Below are 20,918 nucleotides of genomic sequence, written 5' to 3' on the forward strand. Positions count from 1 at the left end.
TAAATGTTACAGTTTACACAGATGCCCTGTATAGTAAAAGTTACAGTTTACACAGACGCCCTGTACAGTAAATGTTACAGTTTACACAGATGCCCTGTATAGTAAATGTTACAGTTTACACAGATGCCCTGTATAGTAAATGTCACAGTTTACACAGACGCCCTGTATAGTAAATGTTACAGTTTACACAGATGCCCTGTATAGTAAATGTTACAGTTTACACAGATGCCCTGTATAGTAAATGTTACAGTTTACACAGACGCCCTGTATAGTAAATGTTACAGTTTACACAGACGCCCTGTATAGTAAATGTTACAGTTTACACAGACGCCCTGTATAGTAAATGTTACAGTTTACACAGACGCCCTGTATAGTAAATGTTACAGTTTACACAGACGCCCTGTATAGTAAATGTTACAGTTTACACAGATGCCCTGTATAGTAAATGTCACAGTTTACACAGACGCCCTGTATAGTAAATGTTACAGTTTACACAGACGCCCTGTATAGTAAATGTTACAGTTTACACAGATGCCCTGTATAGTAACTGTTACAGTTTACACAGACGCCCTGTATAGTAAATGTTACAGTTTACACAGATGCCCTGTATAGTAAATGTTACAGTTTACACAGATGCCCTGTATAGTAAATGTCACAGTTTACACAGACGCCCTGTATAGTAAATGTTACAGTTTACACAGATGCCCTGCATAGTAAATGTTACAGTTTACACAGATGCCCTGTATAGTAAATGTTACAGTTTACACAGATGCCCTGTATAGTAAATGTCACAGTTTACACAGACACCCTGTATAGTAAAAGTTACAGTTTACACAGACGCCCTGTACAGTAAATGTTACAGTTTACACAGATGCCCTGTATAGTAAATGTTACAGTTTACACAGATGCCCTGTATAGTAAATGTTACAGTTTACACAGACGCCCTGTATAGTAAATGTTACAGTTTACACAGACGCCCTGTATAGTAAATGTTACAGTTTACACAGATGCCCTGTATAGTAAATGTTACAGTTTACACAGACGCCCTGTATAGTAAATGTCACAGTTTACACAGACGCCCTGTATAGTAAATGTTACAGTTTACACAGATGCCCTGTATAGTAAATGTCACAGTTTACACAGATGCCCTGTATAGTAAATGTCACAGTTTACACAGACGCCCTGTATAGTAAATGTTACAGTTTACACAGATGCCCTGTATAGTAAATGTTACAGTTTACACAGACGCCCTGTATAGTAAATGTTACAGTTTACACAGATGCCCTGTATAGTAAATGTCACAGTTTACACAGATGCCCTGTATAGTAAATGTTACAGTTTACACAGATGCCCTGTTATACACAGATGCCCTGTATAGTAAATGTTACAGTTTACACAGACACCCTGTATAGTAAATGTTACAGTTTACACAGATGCCCTGTATAGTAAATGTTACAGTTTACACAGACGCCCTGTATAGTAAATGTTACAGTTTACACAGACGCCCTGTATAGTAAATGTTACAGTTTACACAGATGCCTGTATAGTAAATGTTACAGTTTACACAGATGCCTGTATAGTAAATGTTACAGTTTACACAGATGCCCTGTATAGTAAATGTTACAGTTTACACAGATGCCCTGTATAGTAAATGTTACAGTTTACACAGATGCCCTGTATAGTAAATGTTACAGTTTACACAGATGCCCTGTATAGTAAATGTTACAGTTTACACAGACGCCCTGTATAGTAAATGTTACAGTTTACACAGATGCCCTGTATAGTAAATGTTACAGTTTACACAGATGCCCTGTATAGTAAATGTTACAGTTTACACAGATGCCCTGTATAGTAAATGTTACAGTTTACACAGATGCCCTGTATAGTAAATGTCACAGTTTACACAGACACGCTGTATAGTAAATGTCACAGTTTACACAGACGCCCTGTATAGTAAATGTTACAGTTTACACAGATGCCCTGTATAGTAAATGTCACAGTTTACACAGATGCCCTGTATAGTAAATGTTACAGTTTACACAGACGCCCTGTATAGTAATGTTACAGTTTACACAGATGCCCTGTATAGTAATGTTACAGTTTACACAGATGTAGTACAGTTTACACAGATGCCCTGTATAGTAATGTTACAGTTTACACAGATGCCCTGCATAGTAAATGTTACAGTTTACACAGATGCCCTGTATAGTAAATGTCACAGTTTACACAGACGCCCTGTATAGTAAATGTTACAGTCAACGTCTGAAAAAATCATGAATGACACAACACATTTTTAAATCAAGAGAATAAGCTTTTACCTTCGGGCCGCCGCTATACAGTGCCAATCACCAAGACTTAATGAGCTCGAACGTGTTTGGTACCTCAAAGTATTGCAATTTTTAACAAATGTTGAATGTCCAGTTATCATCTTATTCATTTAATTATATTGTATTTTTGTCAAGCTCTGTGATCCAAAACGAATTACTTTTAAGGTAATAAAGTATTGTCTGTCTGTCTGTCTGTCTATCTGTCTGGCTGGCTGGCTGGCTGGCTGGCTGGCTGGCTGGCGTCTGACTGGCTGGCTGGCTGGCTGGCTGGCTGGCTGGCTTTCTGTCTGTCTGTCTGTCTGTCTGTCTGTCTGTCTGTCTATCTGTCTGTCTGTCAGTTGCTTCACCTAATCGGATCGGGCAGGTTAGTAGTATTTGCAATGTGATTACAATATTTGCAGCGGGATAACCTACGGGCTAAGCTTTAGCATTGTTTGTTGAGAAACGATTACATGGAGTTGCATGAGTGAGTGAGTGCCAGGTTGCACTGCCAGGTTAGAGTGTACGTAACTAACCCGCCGCTAACACACACCATATGTTGGTGATGATGCTATTACCTGCTGAAGCATTAAGATTGCTTGACGTACTAATGTTAGCACTTACTCAAAGGAAGCAGCCAGGCCAATGGGTTCAGGAAACGAGGTGGCATTGCCAGCCTTAACATCCCCGCGCAGGCACTCCGTGTCCCAGGAGTAAGGCTTGATCCCCAACCTACGGATCGGCGGAGTGGGGCCGTTGATGGGGCTGACCCCTCCCCGGGTCATTTGCGTCATGATTTCCTCAAGAGTGAGGCGACCCACCAGGTCCTCCACCCTGTCCTCCCACGACAGGGACGAGTTCCGGAACGGGAAGTCGGCGTACGTAAATGCCGAAAGACAAAACACGATCGTAAGTCTGTTAATAGTCATACTGAACATTCTAGCCAATCTGTTTACTGACATCTCACTGAAGCCTTAGTTTGGAAACTAAGATAAGATATCACGTTTTGCCAGCCGTTCAACAGTGTGCTTAGAACATCTGGTAATCTGCAAACTCTTCCATTATTAAGACAGGGTCAAATTGTAGTGCATTTGGCTATATTCGTATGACATCGAAGACATGAATAGGCCAACACTATTGCTCCATGATATCAGCGTCACCAACAGACCGGACAGTTGCTAAATTACCTGCACAAAACGACCAACTCTATTGCTTACAATACCAATGTCATGGACAATGACAAAGGCGTTGTCATGAACTGAGAGATTCAGGGGAGGAGACAAAGCCTATACAAGCAGTTATATACTGTGGACCCATTGTCATATACTGAGATATACACGTTACTAGACAAAGCCTTGTCATCTAGGGAGATATACACGTTACTAGACAAGGCCTTGTCATCTAGTGAGATATACACGTTACTAGACAAATCCTTGCCATCTAGGGAGATGTACAGTGGACCAAAAAAGGCCTTGACATCTACTGAGAGATACAGGCGGCGAGACAAGGCCCATGTAGGGAATCGAATCTGGGTCTTCGGCGTGATGAACGAACGCTTTAATCAGCAGGCCCTTAATCCACTGAGATATATAGGGCACAGGACAAGGGATTGTGATGGACTGTGATATATAGGGCAAAGGACAAGGGATTGTGATGGACTGTGATATATAGGGCACAGGACAAGGGATTGTTATGGACTGTGATATATAGGGCACAGGACAAGGGATTGTTATGGACTGTGATATATAGGGGACAAGACAAGGGATTGTGATGGACTGTGATATATAGGGCACAAGACAAGGGATTGTGATGGACTGTGATATATAGGGCACAGGACAAGGGATTGTGATGGACTGTGATATATAGGGCACAGGACAAGGGATTGTGATGGACTGTGATATATAGGGCACAGGACAAGGGATTGTGATGGACTGTGATATATAGGGCACAGGACAAGGGATTGTGATGGACTGTGATATATAGGGGACAAGACAAGGGATTGTGATGGACTGTGATATATAGGGGACAAGACAAGGGATTGTGATGGACTGTGATATATAGGGCACAGGACAAGGGATTGTGATGGACTGTGATATATAGGGGACAAGAAAAGGGATTGTGATGGACTGTGATATACAGGGGACAAGACAAGGGATTACGTTGGACTGTGATATACAGGGGACAAGACAAGGGATTGTTATGGACTGTGATATATAGGGGACAAGACAAGGGATTGTTATGGACTGTGATATATAGGGGACAAGACAAGGGATTGTGATGGACTGTGATATACAGGGGACAAGACAAGGGATTGTGATGGACTGTGATATATAGGGGACAAGACAAGGGATTGTGATGGACTGTGATATACAGGGGACAAGACAAGGGATTGTGATGGACTGTGATATATAGGGGACAAGACAAGGGATTGTGATGGACTGTGATATACAGGGCACAGAGACAAAGGGATTGTGATGGACTGTGTGAGTGAGTGAGTTTGGTTTTACGCCGCACTCAGCAATATTCCAGCTACATGGCGGCGGTCTGTAAATAATCGAGTCTGGACCAGACAATCCAGTGATCAACAGCATACTGAGAGACATGTAAGTGACGAGACAAAGAGATTGTGATAGACTGAGACATACAGGTTACGAGACAAGGGATTCTGATGGACTGAGACATGTAAGTGACGAGACAAGAGATTGTGATGGACTGAGATATATGGGGGACTAGACAAGGGATTGTGATGGACTGTGATATATAGGGGACTAGACAAGGGATTGTGATGGACTGAGACATGTAAGTGACGAGACAAGGGATTGTGATGGACAGACATATAAGTGACGAGACAAGGGATTGTGATGGACTGAGACATACAGGTTACGAGACAAGGGATTGTGATGGACTGAGACATACAGGTTACGAGACAAGGGATTGTGGCCTGAGACATACAGGTTACGAGACATGGGATTGTGATGGACTGAGACATGCAAGGGACGAGACAAGGGATTGTGATGGACTGAGACATACAGGTTACGAAACAAGGCATTGACAAGCTTCCGTTCGTTGCGACACTCTGTCATGCTCTCCGGTTTGATTTGTAATGCTGTTCTACAATGTGATACAATTATGACAGAGATGATAATGTTCACCTAGGTATAACACAAGTATAAGACATCACTGGCCCTCACTGGACCTCTACATGTACAACGTATTACACTGAGGACATTCCGACACAAGGAATAACACTGCCCCATGACATCTGGTGCTGCTTGAAAATGTGATATGTCATGTTCCATGTTACTGTTTGTTATCACTTGCTGTTCTGTACCATTTCCGGTTAGTTTTGTCGTCCTAGTATATCCTTCCTCCTTGTATTTTGTTTGTGCTGCCGTATGTTTAACTTGCTTTCTATATGGCGACTGACTGTCCGCCTTTAACCCGTTTCTGCGGGAAGACCCTGTGACTGCCCCTCCACTGCTGGCATCTGCTGCTGAAAGCCATTACCCTATGTTATGACCCTGTGAATGTCCTGTGTGGCCTCTCTCGGTCTATCAGCAGTCTACACAAGTTCCGGTAAGTTGTCTACCTCTCTTTGACGCCATATCACCTGTTCCACTTGTTTGCATATTATAGACAAATCAAATGTACAATTAGCATTTGAAGGGACGATTGTCTTTGATGACCGTCAGTTTCACGTGACACCAAGGCATGCAAGGTTAAGCTACAAGTCAGTTTCAGGTAACACTAAGGTATGCAGGTATGGACACACCAGCAAAACATGTGTCTACACACACCAACACAACATGCGTCTAAACACACCAACACAACATGTGTCTACACACACCAACACAGCATGTGTCTACAAACACCAACACAACATGTGTCTAAACACACCAACACAGCATGTGTCTACACACACCACCACAACATGCGTCTACACACACCTGCACAACATGTGTCTACACACACAAACATAACATGTGTTTACATACACCTGCACAACATGTGTCTACTCACCAGCACTACAGGTGTCTACACACATCAACACAACATGTGTCTACACACACCTGCACAACATGTGTCTACACACCAGCACTACATGTGTCTACACACACCTGCACACCATGTGTCTACACACCAGCACTGCAGGTGTCTACACACACCAGCACTACAGGTGTCTACACACACCAACACACCATGTGTCTACACACACCTGCACACCATGTGTCTACACACCAGCACTGCAGGTGTCTACACACAGTAACTCGACAGATGTCTACACATACCAGCACGACATGTATTGACACACACCTCCACAACATATGTCTACACACACCATCACAACAGGTGTCAACACACACCATCACGACAGGTGTCTAAACACACCATCACGACAGGTGTCTACGCACATCAACACGACAGGTATCTACACACACCAACACGACAGATGTCTCCACGTACCAACACGACAGGTGTCTACACACACAAACACGACATGTGTCTACACACACCAACACTACAGGTGTCTACACACACCTTCACGACAGGTGTCTACACACATCATCATAGCAGGTGTCTACACACACCAACACAACATGTGTCTACACAGGAAAACAGGCCAGGTGTCTACACACACCAACACGACTGGTGTTTACACACACCAAAACAAGTGCCTATGCACACCAACATAACATGATTCTACATACACGAACAGGACAGGGGTCTACTCACACCAACACGCCATTATGTCTACACACATCAACACGACAGGTGTCTACACACACCAACACAACAGGTGTCTAAACACACCTGCACACCATGTGTCTACAAACCAGCACTGCAGGTGTCTACACACACCAGCACTACAGGTGTCTACATACACCAGCACTACAGGTGTCTACACACACCAACACACCATGTGTCTACACACACCAACATAACATGCGTCTACACACACAAACACAACATGTGTTTACATACGCCTGCACAACATGTGTCTACTCACCAGCACTACAGATATCTACACACACCAACACAACATGTGTCTACACACACCAGCACAACATGTGTCTACACACCAGCACTACAGGTGTCTACACACACCAACACACCATGTGTCTACACACACCTGCACACCATGTGTCTACACACCAGCACTGCAGGTGTCTACACACACCAGCACTACAGGTGTCTACACACACCAGCACAACATGTGTCTACACACACCAGCACGACAGGTGTCTACACACACCTTCACGACAGGTGTCAACACACATCATCACAGCAGGTGTCTACACACACCAACACAACATGTGTCTACACAGGAAAACAGGCCAGGTGTCTACACACACCAACACGACAGGTGTTTACACACACCAAAACGACAAGTGCCTATGCACACCAACATAACATGATTCTACATACACGAACAGGACAGGGGTCTACTCACACCAACACGACAGGAGTCTGCACACACGAACACGACATGTGTCTATACACATCAACACGACAGGTGTCCACACACACCAACACGACAGGTGTCTACACTCACCAACACAGCAGGGTTTACACACGCCAGCGCAACATGTCTCTACAGAAACCAGCACAACATGTGTCTACACACATCAGAACAACATGTGTCTACACACACCAACACGACAGGTGTCTACACACACCAGCAAAACATGTGTCTACACACACCAACACAACAGGTGTCTACACACACCAGCAAAACATGTGTCTACACATACCATCACGACAGGTGTCCATAGACACACCAACGCGACTGGTGTCTGTACACACCAACACGTCAGGTGTCTAAACACACCAGCACGACAGGTGTCTACACACACAGACACAAGATGTCTCTACAGAACCCAACATAACAGGAATCTACACATACCAGCACAGCATATGCCTATATGCTACACATAACAGCAAAACCTGTGTCTATATTTCAACACATATCATCACAACATGTGTCTATAGACACACCAACGCAACGAGTGTCTATATGTCTACACATATGATCACAACATGTGTCTACACAAACGAAAACGACAGGTGTCTACACACCAGCACAACATGTGTCTGCACAAACTAACACGACAGGTGTCTACACACACCAGCACAGCATGTACCTATATGTCAACATATATCAGCACAACCTGTGTCTATATGCTACACATAACAGCACAACCTGTGTCTATAGACACACCAACGCAACATATGTCTATATGTCTGCACATATCAGCACAACATGTGTCTATAGACACACCAACGCAACGTGTGTCTATATGTCTACACATATGAGCACAACATGTGTCTACACAAACGGTGACACAAATGAGAGGTGTCTTCACACCAGCACAACATGTGTCTGCACAAACTAACACGACAGGTGTCTACTTACACCAGCACAGCATGTACCTATATGTCAACATATATCAGCACAACATGTGTTTATATGCTACACATAACACCACAACCTGTGTCTATATGTCAACACATATCAGCACAACATGTGTCTATAGACACACCAACGCAACATGTGTCTATATGTCTGCACATATCAGCACAAAATGTGTCTATAGACACACCAACGCAACGTGTGTCTATATGTCTACACATATGAGCACAACATGTGTCTACACACACAGTGACACAAATGGTCAATATAATCAAGTCATTCGGCAGGTAGGCACTGATTACCTATTGTAGTGCTACTTAGTCATCTGCAAATTTGTTCCAATATGTTCGTCTTTCTATATAAATGTTCACAAGGCAATTACAGTCGCTTGTTAAATGGTGATGTATTCACCCTGACATGGAGCTGCAAACAATATACTGTACCCAAGTTCTCATTCACATCCGTGTATCATTGCATTTTTATTGCCATCAATTAAGCTGGACAACAGAAGCTGGGGTGTCTGGTTCAGAGGCCCTCTGTTGCACCGCACGAATAGCCGGCCATAACAAGCATGACTGCACCAGCATAATGTCTACCTGTGGAGCCGCAATACGACTCTCATGACCAAGCTGTTTATTTCCTATTCGATTGCCTCTTAACTGACAGGTACCGACTACAGCATCGCCAGCCAATGGGCGTTGTTGGTGGCCGTCGTATAAGTATATATATATGTGTACATGAGCCCCTTGGGTGTGGTGAGCAGGCGGTTTTGCAGCAGGGCTCGGGTGGAGGCGGCAAGTCGGAAGGTAAATAATTAAACTCGAAAATTTCGTACTTTGAAGACACGTGTGTTTGCTGTAATATTGAAAAGAAGAGATATTCCATTTTGGGTGATATTATTTGCACACCAAGTTGTGGGATGTGCATGTCGTGTGTGTCAAGAGCGACATTGCTGTACAAATCGCCGTCGGACAACCGTTATGTTTTAGGGATGAATCCAGGTATATTTGAACTCCCTTGACAGGCGCAACATAGTGTGGCGTTAACGGAAGGAGCTTTTCCATGGCGTTAACTCTTGACAGAACGAAACTTTCGGGGATGACTCAGTAACGATGTGGGATCGCTGTAACTAGCAAAACACCTTCACCTGTTATTCACGAATATTTACGTCACCGTCAACGAACTTGGCACCTCGTCGAAATCGAGAATGCCTTGTAAATAGAGGCGGCTCTGGGCGTACGAATGATTTTTACTCTTCGTGGTAAATGCTGCGATGGACAGAAGGGAGCTTTGACCAGTTGGTTTGTTAAATATGTATCTCATATTTATTGGATAACCCTTACGAATTTTATAGAATTTTCCCATATAATATACACTCTTTAATAAAAATGAATTCAAAAGAGATTTTTAGAAGATTTTTTTTGCGTTAGTTTAAGAGCAATTATTTCATGTAATTTTTTAGTGGTAAACAGGTAAAAAATCATAAGGCAGCCTTTATTGAAGTGTTTCTGTTTACTTGAGTCCACAAGATGGCCTCAAAGTCAGTACTTTGTAAGGCTACCACTGGCAGCAATTACTGCTCGGCGCCGTCTCGGCACAGACTGGATAAGTAGACGAAGAATAGTTTCTTGGAGTACTTTTTAATTATTCTTTGAATTTGGGTAAAACTGCTGTTTCCTTATCAGACAAGATTAAAAGGCCTGTTATGTGCAACATGTGAAGGAGGGTGGTCTTTGTATGTATTTTGTCCTACGCAGATTCATTGAAGCTCCCATGGATAAGAAGATTTTGGGACATCACAAAAAAATCTAAATGGAAAACATTGTTTTGCTTATTTTCCTACCTGTCAGAATCTAGGCACATTGGCAGTACTTTCCCAGCTAAAGCATTATAAAAATAAATAACATTTTTTGGTTGGATGCTGCCTTTCATTTGATAAGTTCTAAAAACTACAGCCTGAATAATTTGATGACTTTATAACAGAACCTGTCTTTTACAACAAAGACATCACCATTGACAAGGAGATTATCTATCATTCTAAATGATTAGAGAAATAAAGTACGAGACTTTATAAATCCTGAAGAAAACTACCTATCACTTAAACAATTCCAATACAATTTAGAACTTGATGTCAACTTCCTTCATTATCAAGGGTTAATCCAGGCTATAAAGAAATACCAGGATATGTTAAAAATAGATAAACCCACTGTAATGAGTTAAGAAAGGTGCAAAGTGTTATGATTTTATCTTGAATGCATGTGATATTCACCTTAAAGTTGAGCATACATGTATATCTTTGTAAGATGATTCACTAAAAGATCAAAGGCGCCGACATCACTGGTGAAAACATTACGTTTTACAATTTTCGACGGATAAATGTCTCAGCTCGAATCGCAATGTTCGCTGACTGAGGCTATGGCCACAGTCCCACAATGCATCCGTAGAATGTCGCGTGACCAAACGTTAGGTTGGTAGCAGAAGTGCGACGTTTACATTTCCCAATGTGATTACAATAATCACAGACGTAACTAAAATAATATAGAGAAGAGAAGACATTTAACCCGAACGTAAACCGTGCTCAACTTGTGACTGGAAGAGCCCATTAGTTATTATTATAGTATATTTATATAGCGCACATATCCAGGCAACTAGCCAGCTCGCCCACCGCGTCCCCATAGTTAGCCCTATCGTTGTTTTTCTGCTTGTGTTCTACCTGGATTAATCCCTTTGTGTATTAAATGTGGCATCCTAGAAAAGAAATACAGTTCGCTTAGCGTAATAAAGAACATTTTGTCCTGACCTATTATAACAGGAAACACTGTTCTTGTGTACAATGAAGCAGGAAACACTGTACTACTGAGGTAAACTCTGCAAACATGTAACACTTCATATACATGCTTAGTTTGACCATTTTACATATTTGGGAATAGCATGGTATTTGACAATGTGATCAAGGAAACACTGTACTTGTGTACAATGAAGCTATTTGTACTGTACTGTGTACTGCTGAGGTAAACTCTGCAAACATGTAACACTTCATATACATGCTTAGTTTGACCATTTTACATATTTGGGAATAGCATGGTATTTGACAATGTGATCAAGGAAACACTGTACTTGCATACTATGAAACTACCTGTACTACTGAGGTAAAGTTTGTAAACATAATTCATGAACATTTTTTATCTTTATATGAATTCACAACATCAATAACAAAGTCTTTGTAATGTGAGTCTCTGTTTAGCTGCTAATCGCCCACCCCTTCTAAACAGAACAGTAACTGAAACCTTGTGGAAACCTGGTGGATTCTAAGTTAACTGAAACTGTCGGAGGTTTGGTAACGGATACCCTGAGGAAACCCTCAGAAAGTGGGTAAGAACGGAAACTCACTGGATTCTAGGTGGAAACTTAAGTTTCAGTCCACTTTCCATCAGGTTTCCGGATTGCGGAAACCAAGTTAGTTTTGCTGTGATTGGTTTTATCGCAGAGAATGACATCATCTGCAAAAAGTAATAGCAATATCTCTAAAAAAAAAATCATGAAACAGCTCTACATGAAATTTAACACTTTCTACAATTTCAGTACACAATCCACCAATAAAAGTGGAAAAAAAAGAAGTCGACATTTTAGCGTCGCTCAATTGGTTATTTCAAACGGTGAGTTTGGTAACATAGTGTCAACTTCCGTACAAATAATTATGTACCATCGTCACACATGGAATATCACATATGACACTCTTTAGTAAACTTGCTAATCATCATTTGGTTCCATTTCAGATTGTCTACCTCTCCTTTGTTCTCTACGCGCCATCTTTAGCTCTGAAATCAGGTAGCGTATGACAGCTGTTGTATAACTCTCGCTGAATGTTTCACGGCTTATTGTAGATTCCAAATCTCCAGATAAATGTATAGTATTGCTTTTGTCATGTCTACCACACAATGAACTGTACTCCACAACCAAGCAGGTTATGTTATTTATGCACCATAAAGTATACAGTGTCTAACATCATGGCATGCTGAATCACGAAATTGGTCTCCCATCTATGAACATTTTAATATTCTGTCCCAATCCCACAGCGTGGCACAGTGCATGTACATGGTCATATCCTTCAAGAAGCTATAGCGCATTCTGTACAAACTACGGTGGCATTCCATATAACGACAAGGTATTCAAGTCTAACAACACAATATTCTTATCTAACAACATGATATTCTCATCTAACAACATGGTATTCTCATCTAACAACACGATATTCTTATCCAACAACATGGTATTCTCATCTAACAACATGGTATTCTCATCTAACAACACAATATTCTCATCTAACATAAATGTATTCTCATCAAACAACACGATATTCTCATATAACAACATAATATTCTCATATAACAACACAATATTCTCATCTAACATAAATGTATTCTCATCTAACAACAATGTATTCTCATCTAACAACACGATAATCTAATCTAACAACACGGTATTCTCATCTAACAACATAATATTCCCATCTAACAACACGATACTCTCATCTAACAACAATGTATTCTCATCTAACAACAAGGTATTCCCATCTAACAAGGTATTCTCATCTAACAACAATGTATTCTCATCTCACAACAATGTATTCTCATCTAACAACACGATAATCTAATCTAACAACACGGTATTCTCATCTAACAACATAATATTCCCATCTAACAACACGATACTCTCATCTAAAAACAATGTATTCTCATCTAACAAGGTATTCTCATCTTACAACAATACGATATTCTCATCTAAGAACACGATAATCTAATCTAACAACAATGTATTCTCATCTAACAACAATGTATTCTCATCTAACAACAAGGTATTCTCATCTAACAACACGATAATCTAATCTAACAACATAATATTCCCATCTAACAACACGGTATTCTAATCTAACAACATAATATTCCCATCTAACAACACGATACTCTCATCTAACAACAATGTATTCTCATCTAACAACAAGGTATTCCCATCTAACAACATAATATTCTAATTTAACAACACGGTATTCTCATCTACCAACACGATATTCTTATCTAACAACACGATATTCTCATCTAACAACATAATATTATCATATAACAACACGATATTCTTAACACGACATTCTTAAGCTAACGACAAATGTGAGAGCAAATGCCATCTGTAGCTACTGGGAAAACCATATGTAAAATGGTGGATTTCCTCATTGAGAACTAAGTACAAATGAGCATAGAAAACGGTGGATTTCCTGATTGATAACTACGTACAATTGTGCATAGAATACGGTGGATTTCCTGATTGATAACTACGTACAATTGTGCATAGAGTACGGTGGATTTCCTGATTGATAACTACGTACAATTGTGCATAGAATACGGTGGATTTCCTCATTGAGAACTACGCCCAACTGTGCATAGAATACGGTGGATTTCCTCATTGAGAACTACGTACAATTGAGCATAGAATACGATGGATTTCCTCATTGAGAACTACGTCCAATTGAGCATAGAAAACGATGGATTTCCTCATTAAAAACTATGTACAAAGTGCATAGAAAGCGGACACAAACTGTTCCACTTCCTTGCGGATATTTATGTATGTGAATCCAAATTACTGCTCGGGTAGGCAAAAATAAAAGAATATTATTTGGCCAAGACTTTTAACGCCAGAGTCAGGTATATCGATGATCTAATATCGTCCAAAAAGATAGCCAATTCCTTCCAATGATTTACCCACCTGAACTTGAAATAATGGATCATTTGTTTCATATTTAGACCTGAGCATAAAGATTCAGTGTGACAAACCTCCTCTCCACAAGGCTGTAGAGTATGATGTTTTCAACTTTCAAATGGCTAACTGTATTTTCATTATTTCCTTTATTTCAAGAGATATTCCAACAGCCTTTGGAGATTACATTTTAAAACTTTGCAGGTACAATCGAGCATATTCCTAACCCGCCTAAGGGCGTCACACTACTGTTGCTCACAGCTTGTTCTATCAAGGCTAAACTATCTAAGGACTCAGTAAACCCTAAAATATGACAAAGGCCCATATGGGGGGCTGTACCATATTTAACACATCATTATCAGAATGATGTCCAATGCAAAATCCTATTTTGGTTTGTACCATCTGTTTCCGAAAGAACAGATGAACATTTGCCTAGCCTTTGCACGTGTTTGTGATCGGTGCCACAGACTAGGCAGGATACGCTCAGCGTTTCACAAACACCACTTATCGTACATATCTGATAGTCATTCATAAACACCTCGAATGATATATTCACAATAGTACAACTGACTCTTCTCCGGGCAGATATTTCTTGTGGAAAGTGTTTTGCCGCTATAATTTACCTGAAACATCATTATTGTCAAGATATTCTGTATCTACGAACAGGAATTCTGTACTCTGCAACAATATGGTATTCTGTTACAATATGGTATTCGGTTACAATATGGTATTCTGTTACAATATGATGCTTACATCTATACTTGCTACTGCAGCGAGTCATTCTTTATATACTACATGATAGTGTGTAAATAACGCAACGTAGTCTGTCCCTTCCAGGTGATCACCCCAGATGTGTATTGAATCTGACCACGTGGTCAGTGTATCGCACTAGAAATTAAATTGCATTTGACCACGTTGTATTTTGTATCTGAGTACATATTTGTTAGACAGCAGATAACAAACTTCAGACCACGCCATGTTGTATATATACTGTATAGTATCCCTTTTCAGCGTGTACTCGATGATATGCTTCTGTTGTAGTTCCTTGTATGTTGGATCAAGTGCTAATGTGTTCCTGTGCATATTGTTATCTTTACATTTCTGCCAACATTGCATTGTATATTTGCTTGCTATGTTGGTGATAAGTAAACACTAAATGTTTGTTGTTGTAGTGACAGGAATGGAGCTTTGGGTGTCCATTCTGACTGTAGGCGGTCTGGTGACCCTGTACACGTCCATGGTGAGTTCAGTGCGCCAGTTGGTCACCCGTAAGCTTTGATGGTTAGAACATTGTCAGAACTGGTCGTACCGTAAGCTTTGATGGTTAGAACATTGTCAGAACTGGTCGTACCGTAAGCTTTGATGGTTAGAACATTGTCAGAACTGGTTGTACCGTAAGCTTTGATGGTTAGAACATTGTCTGACTGACTGACTGAGTTTAGTTTTACGCCGCTTTTAGCAATATTTCAGCAATATCACGGCGGGGGACACCAGAAATGGGCTTAACACATTGTGCCCATGTGGGGAATCGAACCCGGGTCTTCGTACCGTAAGCTTTGATGGTTAGAACATTGTCAGAACTGGTCGTACCGTAAGTAATCATGATGAAATACCTCAGCAGGACCCTACGTCCCATAAGTGTTCATGCTAAGTATTCGGGTAGGACTTTAAACACGATTCCCATTGATGGTGAGTAGCCCGTCAAGACAGTTCACGCTATTTACATTGATGGTGAGTAGCCCGTCAGGACAGTTCACGCTATTTACATTGATGGTGAGTTGCCCGTCAGGACAGTTCATGCTATTTACACTGATGGTGAGGAGCCGTTTAGGACAGTTCACTCTATTTACACTGATGGTGAGGAGCCGTTTAGGACAGTCCACTCTATTTACACTGATGGTGAGTAGCCGTTTAGGACAGTCCACTCTATTTACACTGATGGTGAGGAGCCGTTTAGGACAGTCCACTCTATTTACACTGATGATGAGGAGCCGTTTAGGACAGTCCACTCTATTTACATTGATGGTGAGGAGCCGTTTAGGACAGTTCACTCTATTAACACTGATGGTGAGGAGCCGTTTAGGACAGTCCACTCTATTTACATTGATGGCGAGGAGCCGTTTAGGACAGTCCACTCTATTTACACTGATGGTGAGTAGCCGTTTAGGAGCGTCCACTCTATTTACATTGATGGTGAGTAGCCGTTTAGGACAGTCCACTCTATTTACACTGATGGTGAGTAGCCGTTTTGGACAGTTCACTCTATTTACACTGATGGTGAGTAGCCGTTTAGGACAGTCCACTCTATTTACATTGATGGTGAGTAGCCGTTTAGGACAGTCCACTCTATTTACACTGATGGTGAGGAGCCGTTTAGGACAGTCCGCTCTATTTACATTGATGGTGAGTAGCCGTTTAGGACAGTCCACTCTATTTACATTGATGGTGAGGAGCCGTTTAGGACAGTCCACTCTATTTACACTGATGGTGAGTAGCCGTTTAGGACAGTCCACTCTATTTACACTGATGGTGAGGAGCCGTTTAGGACAGTCCACTCTATTTACACTGATGGTGAGGAGCCGTTTAGGACAGTCCACTCTATTTACACTGATGGTGAGTAGCCGTTTAGGACAGTTCACTCTATTTACACTGATGGTGAGGAGCCGTTTAGGACAGTCCACTCTATTTACACTGATGGTGAGGAGCCGTTTAGGACAGTTCACTCTATTTACACTGATGGTGAGGAGCCGTTTAGGACAGTTCACTCTATTTACACTGATGGTGAGTAGCCGTTTAGGACAGTCCACTCTATTTACACTGATGGTGAGTAGCCGTTTAGGACAGTTCACTCTATTTACACTGATGGTGAGGAGCCGTTTAGGACAGTCCACTCTACTTACATTGATGGTGAGGAGCCGTTTAGGACAGTTCGCTCTATTTACACTGATGGTGAGGAGCCGTTTAGGACAGTCCACTCTATTTACACTGATGGTGAGGAGCCGTTTAGGACAGTCCACTCTATTAACACTGATGGTGAGGAGCCGTTTAGGACAGTCCACTCTATTTACACTGATGGTGAGTAGCCGTTTAGGACAGTCCACTCTATTTACACTGATGGTGAGTAGCCGTTTAGGACAGTTCACTCTATTTACACTGATGGTGAGGAGCCGTTTAGGACAGTCCACTCTATTTACACTGATGGTGAGTAGCCGTTTAGGACAGTTCACTCTATTTACACTGATGGTGAGTAGCCGTTTAGGACAGTCCACTCTATTTACACTGATGGTGAGTAGCCGTTTAGGACAGTTCACTCTATTTACACTGATGGTGAGTAGCCGTTTAGGACAGTCCACTCTATTTACACTGATGGTGAGTAGCCGTTTAGGACAGTTCACTCTATTTACACTGATGGTGAGTAGCCGTTTAGGACAGTTCATTCTATTTACACTGATGGTGAGTAGCCGTTTAGGACAGTCCACTCTATTTACACTGATGGTGAGTAGCCGTTTAGGACAGTTCACTCTATTTACACTGATGGTGAGGAGCCGTTTAGGACAGTCCACTCTACTTACATTGATGGTGAGGAGCCGTTTAGGACAGTTCACTCTATTTACACTGATGGTGAGTAGCCGTTTAGGACAGTCCACTCTATTTACATTGATGGTGAGTAGCCGTTTAGGACAGTTCACTCTATTTACACCGATGGTGAGGAGCCGTTTAGGACAGTCCACTCTATTTACACTGATGGTGAGTAGCCGTTTAGGACAGTTCACTCTATTTACACTGATGGTGAGTAGCCGTTTAGGACAGTCCACTCTATTTACACTGATGGTGAGGAGCCGTTTAGGACAGTTCACTCTATTTACACTGATGGTGAGTAGCCGTTTAGGACAGTTCATTCTATTTACACTGATGGTGAGTAGCCGTTTAGGACAGTCCACTCTATTTACACTGATGGTGAGTAGCCGTTTAGGACAGTTCACTCTATTTACACTGATGGTGAGGAGCCGTTTAGGACAGTCCACTCTACTTACATTGATGGTGAGGAGCCGTTTAGGACAGTTCACTCTATTTACACTGATGATGAGTAGCCGTTTAGGACAGTCCACTCTATTTACATTGATGGTGAGTTGCCGTTTAGGACAGTTCACTCTATTTACACTGATGGTGAGGAGCCGTTTAGGACAGTCCACTCTATTTACACTGATGGTGAGTAGCCGTTTAGGACAGTCCACTCTATTTACATTGATGGTGAGGAGCCGTTTAGGACAGTCCACTCTATTTACACTGATGGTGAGTAGCCGTTTAGGACAGTTCGCTCTATTTACACTGATGGTGAGTAGCCGTTTAGGACAGTCCAATCTATTTACACTGATGGTGAGTAGCCGTTTAGGACAGTTCACTCTATTTACACTGATGGTGAGGAGCCGTTTAGGACAGTCCACTCTACTTACATTGATGGTGAGGAGCCGTTTAGGACAGTTCACTCTATTTACGCTGATGGTGAGGAGCCGTTTAGGACAGTCCACTCTATTTACACTGATGGTGAGGAGCCGTTTAGGACAGTCCACTCTATTTACATTGATGGTGAGTAGCCGTTTAGGACAGTCCACTCTATTTACACTGATGGTGAGGAGCCGTTTAGGACAGTCCACTCTACACTGTATTCAAATTAATGGTTAGACGGGTAAGACTGTTCACATTATTCACATTGATGATGTGTGCCTGTGTGCGCCTTGATGTATGTAAATGTACACGTGTTTGTGTGAAGGCTGATATGTCTTCCGTGCTCGTGTAATATGTATGACGTGTGTTCCAGGGCGGAATGAAGGCTGTTCTATGGGCAGACAGTTTCCAGGCGCTTCTCATCCTTGTTGGCCTGTTGTCGGTCTTCATCCAAGGCACTGTTGTCACTGATGGCCTTCATAATGCCTGGGAGGTAGCTAGTGAGCACAGTCGCGTCTACTTCCACGAGTAAGGATGCCACTCATTTGCAGCCTCAGCAACCTCAGCTGTTCGTAAACGTCAAATATGTTTTTGTGCTTAGATTGTTTGCAAGTATGTACATGTCTGTTGATAATACATTGCAGTATTGGAATGTTACTTTATAGTAATAAAAAAAGGGGGGTTGGGGGTCGGGGCGTTCGAACTCCACCTTGGCCCCGCCATTGCAAAACATTAACTTCAATGTGGTCGAACCCCCTGAATCCCCCCTCTGGATCCGCCAATGCCATCAGTTTCAGCGCGAGCCCTACTACTCGGCATTCCTTCTGGTCCGTGGCGATTGGGGGCGGCATGATGTGGATGTCCTACTACGCCGTGAACCAGTGCCAGATACAGCGACTCCTCGCCTGCCCGACGCTGAAGAGAGCCCAGGTGTACGTGTGACCATTGCTGTGTAGGAATGTTGGTGTGTGGGGCATCATGAATATATGCTGTTGCTGGTTGCATCTTAGAATGAAGGGAGTTTCGGGATTTTATACAAGGGATGGTGGTGGGGCATCATGAATATATGCTGTTGCTGGTTGCATCTTAGGATGAAGGGAGTTTCGGGATTTTATACAAGGGATGGCGGTGGGGCATCATGAATATATGCTGTTGCTGGTTGCATCTTAGAATGAAGGGAGTTTCGGGATTTTATACAAGGGATGGTGGTGGGGCATCATGAATATATGCTGTTGCTGGTTGCATCTTAGAATGAAGGGAGTTTCGGGATTTTATACAAGGGATGGCGGTGGGGCATCATGAATATATGCTGTTGCTGGTTGCATCTTAGCATGAAAGGGAGTTTCGGGATTTTATACAAGGGATGGTGGTGGGGCATCATGAATATATGCTGTTGCTGGTTGCATCTTAGAATGAAGGGAGTTTCGGGATTTTATACAAGGGATGGTGGTGGGGCATCATGAATATATGCTGTTGCTGGTTGCATCTTAGAATGAAGGGGAGTTTCGGGATTTTATACAAGGGATGGCGGTGGGGCATCATGAATATATGCTGTTGCTGGTTGCATCTTAGGATGAAGGGAGTTTCGGATTTTATACAAGGGATGGTGGTGGGGCATCATGAATATATGCTGTTGCTGGTTGCATCTTAGAATGAAGGGAGTTTCAGGATTTTATACAAGGGATGGTGGTGGGGCATCATGAATATATGCTGTTGCTGGTTGCATCTTAGAATGAAGGGAGTTTCGGGATTTTATACAAGGGATGGTGGTGGGGCATCATGAATATATGCTGTTGCTGGTTGCATCTTAGAATGAAGGAGTTTCGGGATTTTATACAAGGGATGGTGGTGGGGCATCATGAATATATGCTGTTGCTGGTTGCATCTTAGAATGAAGGGAGTTTCGGGATTTTATACAAGGGATGGTGGTGGGGCATCATGAATATATGCTGTTGCTGGTTGCATCTTAGAATGAAGGGAGTTTCGGGATTTTATACAAGGGATGG

The 20,918-nt window shown here is 42.0% G+C and overlaps 2 protein-coding genes across 2 annotated transcripts in view; one reads left to right on the forward strand and one right to left on the reverse strand.

Moving 5' to 3' along the window:
• LOC124279970 (probable beta-D-xylosidase 7) overlaps window positions 1-3,240 on the reverse strand; it is a 42,816-nt gene extending 39,576 nt beyond the window's left edge. Inside the window, 1 exon segment of the mRNA XM_046715855.1 lies at window positions 2,931-3,240. Within this exon segment, the coding sequence (XP_046571811.1) occupies window positions 2,931-3,235 (305 nt within the window). The 5' untranslated portion in view covers window positions 3,236-3,240.
• Window positions 3,241-15,642: 12,402 nt separating this feature from the next.
• LOC124280002 (sodium-coupled monocarboxylate transporter 1-like) overlaps window positions 15,643-20,918 on the forward strand; it is a 36,184-nt gene continuing 30,908 nt past the window's right edge. The window contains exons 1-3 of the mRNA XM_046715885.1: window positions 15,643-15,706; window positions 19,286-19,440; window positions 19,704-19,844. Of these exons, the coding sequence (XP_046571841.1) occupies window positions 15,647-15,706; window positions 19,286-19,440; window positions 19,704-19,844 (356 nt within the window). The 5' untranslated portion in view covers window positions 15,643-15,646. The remainder of the gene's footprint in view (window positions 15,707-19,285; window positions 19,441-19,703; window positions 19,845-20,918) is intronic.

This window comes from Haliotis rubra, unplaced genomic scaffold (assembly GCF_003918875.1).
Source record: "Haliotis rubra isolate DU_JTF1 unplaced genomic scaffold, ASM391887v1 Scf1070, whole genome shotgun sequence".
In the NCBI taxonomy this organism is placed as follows: domain Eukaryota; kingdom Metazoa; phylum Mollusca; class Gastropoda; order Lepetellida; family Haliotidae; genus Haliotis; species Haliotis rubra.